General features: G+C 33.8%; 1 protein-coding gene across 1 annotated transcript; it reads right to left on the bottom strand.

Moving 5' to 3' along the window:
* Positions 1 to 1528: 1528 nt before the first annotated feature.
* Positions 1529 to 3748, bottom strand: LOC107897057 (2-methyl-6-phytyl-1,4-hydroquinone methyltransferase, chloroplastic). The gene is made up of 3 exons (XM_016822395.2): positions 2950 to 3748; positions 1994 to 2300; positions 1529 to 1909 (listed from the first exon to the last, which is right to left on the bottom strand). Exons 1-3 carry the CDS (start codon positions 3483 to 3485, stop codon positions 1754 to 1756), a joined length of 999 nt encoding a protein of 332 aa, XP_016677884.1. The 5' UTR covers positions 3486 to 3748; the 3' UTR covers positions 1529 to 1753.
* Positions 3749 to 7665: the final 3917 nt, after the last annotated feature.

Raw genomic sequence — 7665 nt, 5'->3', positions numbered from 1 at the left:
GGCTAGAATGTGTAGTTGCACAATTCTGCATTTCTCTCAGAATGATTTTTCCCACATCAATGATCTTTGCGTTTAAAATCAAGTTTAACAAGACCATTCGCTCTAATGAAATCGTAGTCCCATGTGAAATAGACATAAGGCTGAATTGAATGAAATAGAACCATACCTTCGCTACTGGTGTCAAATATTCTCTGCGACAACTGTGAGTTCTATTCTATTCTTTGACACAGTCTGCTTAGAACTTGAACTGTAAGTTCCTCGAGAATTTCTTACAGTTTTTTAGCCTCAATATTTCTCATCAAGGAAGAATATTCATCGTCTTCAAAATCAGGTAATTCTAAGAATTCATTAATAGCGTTTGAGCTTATTGGTACCTTTATTCTTTGGACAGAAACTTCCATTAATTCGTTTAAGTTCAAATTCACATAAAATTCATGAACTAATTCTTCATCTGCACTAGGTTTTTTCTCACAAAACAAATCCCAATTAAGAGCTTCAGCAAATTGTCAAATGCGTGCCATGAAATCGATATAGTTTCTTTCTTTCAGTGTAAAGCCTTTTTCAAGGTGCATTTGTTGATTCTTGAAAACGCTATCATATCTTGCTTTGACTTCTTCATAGTGGAATTTGTTTTGTGATTCGTCAATTTGGATAGAGGCACGAGTTCTTTTGTGAGGCATGATTAACCGCCTTTGTATTAAAGAACATAATAAATAAAATTAGAAGAAAAATATTTTAATTGAGGGTTGGTTGGAAGGGTGATCGGTTGGTGTCAAAATAAGATGGAATTATGGTGCATAAGTGACAGCGGTGTGCGGCTAGCAAAGGTGTGCATGAGCTAGTTACAAAGAACCGCAGCAGCGTGCGACCTTGGTGTGAATAGGTGCGTTGGATCGACAGCAAATAGTAGCAGCATGGTGCGACCGGGCAAGTGCGTGTGTGAGCAACAAGCTGCTGCGCGAGCAGGTGCGAGGGAGTAGCAGGTTGGTGCATGACAACTTTGAAACTGGACGTGCGGGTAGGTGCGGCGATAGGGAACAGCTGCTGGACTGTTGGTGCACACGAGCTGGAGCTGGTAGCAGCAATTGGCGCTCGTTGGGGCTGTTGGTGTGGTGATAGTGGATGTTGGTGTGGTTTGGTTAAGGTGTTGTGAAAAAGTGGAGAAGGTGGGTAGAATTTACAATGAAGAGGTAGGTGTTTAGAATTCTTAGAACAAATTAATAATTAAAATATTCTAATCCTAATTCCACACAAAGTTAATAACAATTAATAATTAATATGATGCATATTAAAATATTATTTACTATTAATTTGTTTTTAAAAACATTTTTTAAAGCAGTTTTTATTCAAAAACCAAGAATTTGGCATTAGTTTTGAGTTTGAAAAAGATGTGATCTAAATCACTTATCTTTATTTACAATCAAACTTAAACAGTATGATTGTTCAGTATAAAATCTTTGAACAAAATCAAGTTTGTGACTTAAAAGTACAATTGTGTCATGCAAAATATAATTAAGAATGTAACAAATGCAGAACCAAAGGAAGAAGGAGAATAACATTGTGTTATGATTGGGCCCAAAGGCAGCTAAAGGGTAAAGGTAGTGTATAAACTTATTCACCACTTTCACATTTAGCAAGGCCAAGTTACAAAATCTTGGAAAGAGAAGCAAAAACACATAAGCAGTCAAATAAAGCAAATCACCAAAGAGGTAAAGAAGAAGAATTTGATCACTATTTTACAGTTCTCTGATTTTCAAATAGGCTGACCCTTGGGAACAATTTGATCTTTGAGCCACATGTAAATTGGAACTAGTACAAAGTATGCTGCTGCTAATGTCCCAAGAATAAATCGTGAAAGGAACACCAAAGGATGAACAGGTTTCTGAACATCTTCTGCCTTCGGACCCATCTGCAACAACATTTATATGTCATTAGTACTAAGGACCCAAAAGACCCAGCCAACTTTATGTTCTTATAGATGAAAGTAAGCTACCTTCAGTGGAGAGTCTCCGCCGAAGGGCTTCACTCCAGTGACAGAGCAACCCATGATCAAGCCATGTCTTCGGACACCACGGTACCATTTTGGACCAATCCTTTTCAGCTTTACATCTTTGAAACCAGCTTTTTTAAACCATTCAATATATTCTTCCTCTTTCGGAAAGAGCATCCATACATCCGCAAAAAACCGTGATAACCAGAATGTTGGGTGTACAGGACCTATAAGACAGGCTTTCCCTCCTATTTTCAGTACCCTGTAAGCTTCCTTAATCCCCCGCTGTGGGTCTGGCCAGTACTCAATACTGAACATCATAAACGTAACACATAATAATATCACAGATAAGCTTTATAAACAACTTAGACTATCCGCATAGAAAGCTTAATACCAGCATAGAATGGCATACTTTTATGTAACGCATCTTATACAACAGCCATATTGCCTAAGTACTTGATTTTCCATTCAAAGCATACCAAAAAGAGTGTTATGAATGGAACCAAATTTAGGTAAAACTATTATGGAGGCCTCTGCATTAAGAGTTAAATTGCGTTTTGGCCCTTCTATTTAAAAAATTAACAAATTAATCCCTATACGTTAAATTAAAGAGCAAACTAATCTTTCTGTTACAAATTTCATCAATTTCTACTATTAAAAAAATGGTCCTTATACATGAGCATGAGATACACGTCACACACTAAGCATCACTATTTGATTATTCTGTAAGCCATACCAATTTTTAATAATAAAAAAGATAAACTTTTTAACAAAAATAACTAATTTACTCTTTCATCTAATGTACTGAGATTAATTTGTCTATTTTGACTTTATGAAATTTGCCACCAAATTTAGCAATTCCCGTAAATTTGCTTACACTCGTAAAAATGATTATGCATAACTGAAAAAAAAAGATCATGGCAAAATTATGCATTAAGGAAGGTAAATGGAGATATTACCTCCCTGCAGACACATATCGGTCGGCATAATCAGTAGGGAATGGTAGGTCCTCCGCATCACCTTCAATAATCTGACATTCTTTCAAAGGCTCCTTCTGCTTGGCCTTAGCTAGCTGGTGAGGGGACTGATCAAGAATTGTGACATTCTTAGCATCCACATGCTTCACTATACCAAGTGTAGTGAACCCAGTTCCGCCGCCAACATCGACTACTACCATATTCCTAGAATAAAGATCAGCAGGCTCAAGCGCCTCATCCCGCATATCCTCAGTCCAATGACCAGGGTTTATGATATGATCATACACTATTGATAAAAACCTGTAAAACCAAAACGCTTCTTTCTTGTGTTGTATGAACCTAGGCTGAGAAGCCGGCCTTGAGGATGATATACTGCATCTGGTTGTTACCACCATTCTAGTCTTCTGATTCTTTGTATAAGAAAATAAACTCTTCTGGGGCAAGCTCCTAAAATGAAAATTGGACCTCGCAAATCCTACCCCTGTTGGGGCTGCTCCACTAAGCATTGAAGAAGCCATGGTTGTGAAAACCCAGAAACACTTGACCCAAATTACTCTGCTCTCTCTCTAAGTCTGATCATTCACCAAAGGAAACTCAAACAGAATTTCATCTAAACAAAAGCATTGCAAACAAATAAAGAAAATCCATACTGCAGAAATGAAATGCCACAAAGATTGAAGGACTAAAAGCTGCCCATTTCGGCATTGAACTGGAACCACACGTTGTGGTGGTGTGTGATACACTGATTGCTTATTACTCATGGACCAGAGAGCTTGCTCGGCCTTTATGTGGTCCTCGTTTCAAGGGTTAATATATTCACGGGTTCTTCTCATTATTCTCACCTATTGGGGGCGGTTACTTCAGCACTAATCATTTTACCAAGGGTTTTACCGACATATTCATCACGTAGAGACGGTTGAACGTCTTCAACTTGCCATGAGTTTGAATTTACAAAATTCATCATGTTAATTTACTCATATATGGTCTTTTATCATTTTAAAAAATATTGAATTTCATCATTTACTTTTCAAAAAGGAAGTTAAATTATTTTTTAATAAAAAATATTAATTAAAATTTTAAACATGGAGCTATCAACGTATACTTCATACTTTTTTTAAAAAATTTATAAATTTTTTATATATTTGTTGAATTTTAAATATATTTAATTTTTATATATTTTTTAAATTTATTTATCATGACATACAAGATATAATATCATGTTAGCAGAAAAGAGTAGGTGGTCTAAAAAAATCAATATTTTAATTAACATTTCGGTTTAAAAAATAATTTGATTCTTTTTTAAAAAATTAAAAATTAAATTTAATTAAAAAAAGATAAAAATTAAACTAAAAAAAATATAAATATTAAAAACTAAATTTGACATTATACCTTTAAAAAACCATGATGCTAGTGTTGCCATTAGCCTTAATGTTTCACCGCATAATATGTTATTTTCTCTTCACTTTTATTGCAGGATGCTTCTCTCAAAATTGAATGAAAAAGCACTTAAAACACTTCTTGGATAAGAAGAATAGATATATGGATACTCTTGCCTACTCAAAAAGTAGTTTTAATTTTAATTTTATGGATGCTAATTCTCAACTTGACCTTTTGTACATTTGTAATGTGCCTCCCTTTTCTCTCTTTTGATGGTTGATGCTTATACGCATATTTTGTGCAATGCTTTTGGTTAGTTTTTAACAAGTATAATGATAAAATTTGCCTTCAATATTTATATATATTGTCAATTATTTTTTTTATTTTTATAGTTAAATTTGATTATTAGTTTACAAAAAAAGTTAAATCACTTTTTAACGAAAATGTTGACTAAAATATTAATTTTATTAATTTTTTAATGATGTTGGTGTGGCAACTTACGTTGTAATCTACATATACTTCATATTGACATGATACTATTTATCTTATATGCCACATCAACAAAAAAAATTAACATTTATAAAAATATTAAAAAAAGTAAAAATTTGAAGTTCAAAAAAATATTATAAAAATGTCAAAACTATTAAAGAAAAAGCACTTCAACTATTTTTTAAGGTTGATAGTAAAATTTAACTTTTTTTAAAAAATCGAGGGTCAAATTTAACTAAAAAAATAAAGGCAAAATTAACAAAAGATGTAATTAGACTTGACACGTACCCTTAGACATGTCTCTTTGGTAGAATTCACACTCAGGTATTATCATAGAAAGGAGAAGTACCTGCATGCCCCCCCTTATGCTTCATCTCATGAGGTGGAGAGATGCGATGGGATCACCTCGCAAGGTTGCCATATCGATGGGGTGTGAGATACGATAGGGCGATCAGTCTCGTGGCTCACTTTACTTCTACTCCATCTTGTAAGGTGGCAAGAAGCGGTGGGGTGTTCCACCTCGCGAGAAGGATCAGATTCCAGGTCAAGCTCGCTCATCTCTCTTGTACTCCATATCATGAGGTGGCAAGAAGTGATGGGGTGTTCTACCTCTTGAGGAGGGTCAGATTTCGGGTTGTGAGGACGGGTCAGATTTCAAGTTGTGAAGTATCCTATAACAATTTGTCCCCCATTTTCTCAAAGAAGAGTTATAAAGTGACACTTCTAAGACAAACTTACATGTGTGAATCATGCAATTGGGGGCTTGTTATGTAAGTTTTAATTGAAAACTTACTAAGTAAGCTTTATTTTGTGACAGTGGAGTACAAAGTTAAAAAGGTTATTGGGGGATTAATTTTGGGGAAATAAATTTTAGTCGATTCGTTTTCTTAAAAGGAATTTTGCATAAATCTTGGATTGCCTCTCGAATTTTTTCCTCCATATTTTGTCTTCTTTTTATTTTACTTTTTGAATATATTCTTTTTTACCTTGTTTTCCCTATTCTTATTCTTCTTTTTTGGTTTCGAAAGACTTTGATTTGAGAATATCAAAGCCTTTGGCGAAAAGAGAGAATCATCTATTCATAAGTAAACTGTTCGATTACTCTTTTTCTTATCTTAAATTTGTTTTATTTAATATGGCTAGAGTTAGGATGGATTGGGGCGATAGGGGCTGTGGTCACAACAACCGTGGTAACTGGGATCATGGGTTTGGGGTAAAGAGTGAAGGTGCTGGTCGCAAAAAGCATTGCAAGGCTTGTGTAAATATAGGTGGCAACTTATATTGATGTACGATGAAAAAGGTAGAGATGGTTCGACATCTTACTGTTGAGGGATCAAGTTGCTGAACTTTGGTTATGACTTCAAGAATATCAAAGGTGAAGAGAGGTTAAGTGATACTAAAGAGGGTTTTTTTTTGCCTTTATATCTATTAAAAGTGAGTTTTATCATCCTTTTCATCTTTTTTATTTATTTATTTTGCACAGCCTTTCAAGAGTATAGAATCACACCGGAACAACTTGCCTGCTTTTCTTGGTGGATATTGGTCGCGTACTTTCTTGATTGCTATCTTCGGGATGAGCTTCCCCTACTTTGTATTTTCCAAAAAAAGTATCAGTTAAATATTTCCAATCGGGAAAATTTATTGGGAATGACATATTTTTTCCCCTAGGAGGGATGTAAATCAATTATTTAGAATTGGTCATCAAATCTTTGGATTAACCATTGTAAATATAGAATGGTGAAGAAAAAAAATTTAGTGATGATTTTGGTTTCCCCATTAATGGTCCCTTCCAATTATAGATGGTTGTACACAATGCGAACCCTTTAATTCTGAGCTCGTCCCTATTCAATACACAAGGCTGTGTAAGGGTCGTGTGCTAAAATTGGAGGATTTTCTAATTGTACAAAATGTATTTTGACACTGTAATTACCGGTTTTTAGTGATATCAGAACAGTGATTTTGGGACCACAATTTCAACAAGTAAATTATTTTTTTATTATTATTTTAATGTCATTTGGATTAAACTAAGGTCATATTAAAATTTCGTTAAGAAATTTTGAAGTTTACATAGTTAATTAAGTGAAAAGGACTAAATCGTAAAAAGTGTAAAAGTTGAGTTCTATTAGTTAAAAAGGGTCCAATAGCTATGAAATCTCAAATTAAGGGACTTAATGGTAATTATACCAATAAAAGAGATAGTGGGTGTTTATGGACATGGTTTTTATGGACATGGTTTTAGTGAAATTATGAAAGTTTTTAAAGGTTAAAATGGTAATTGAACAATTAATCTTAAATTAATTAAAAAAATGGTATCATCTTTCTCATTCAACTTCACTACCATTGTTAGGGTTTGGAGGATCGATCAAGCTTATTTCTTTGCATGGTATGTGATTTCAACCCCGTTTTCAATGATTTTTATGTTTTTGAGTCGTTTTAGCTTAATCTAGCTAGCCCGGGGGTTAATTTGCAAAAAAGTTAGAGGTTGAAGGACTTTAAATGAATGTTTTTGACTGGGTTTTTATGATAGTTGATAGATTATGAGTCTTGGTTGAAAAATGAACAAGTTTTGTAAAGTGATTTTTGATGAAATTGCATTTAGGGATTGATTTGTGAAAATAGTAAAATTTCATGTTAAAATTATGAAATTTTGGTTTAAATGAGTTGGTATAGGTCCCTAAAAAATTCATGTATCTTGAATGGAGGATGAAAATGGTTAGATTTCAAATTATGAGCTTAAGGACTAAATTGTGAAAAATTAAAATGTTAGGGGTAAAATGGTAATTTTGTATAATTGTGAGTCATGGATTGAATTTAATGTTTGAGGTTAATTGA

The sequence above is a fragment of the Gossypium hirsutum genome, chromosome A10 (assembly GCF_007990345.1).
Source record: "Gossypium hirsutum isolate 1008001.06 chromosome A10, Gossypium_hirsutum_v2.1, whole genome shotgun sequence".
Taxonomy (NCBI): Eukaryota; Viridiplantae; Streptophyta; class Magnoliopsida; order Malvales; family Malvaceae; genus Gossypium; species Gossypium hirsutum.
Note: the sequence above shows the minus strand (reverse complement) of the source record. Positions and strands in the feature narration are given on the sequence as shown.

Bases quoted from the DNA above. Each gene is read 5' to 3' on its own strand.
- LOC107897057 (XM_016822395.2), bottom strand. From the start codon at position 3,485: ATGGCTTCTTCAATGCTTAGTGGAGCAGCCCCAACAGGGGTAGGATTT. The intron at 2,301-2,949 runs GTAATATCTCCA...TATGATGTTCAG, and splicing joins CGATATGTGTCTGCAGGGAG to TATTGAGTACTGGCCAGACC. The intron at 1,910-1,993 runs GTAGCTTACTTT...ATGTTGTTGCAG, and splicing joins GCGGAGACTCTCCACTGAAG to ATGGGTCCGAAGGCAGAAGA.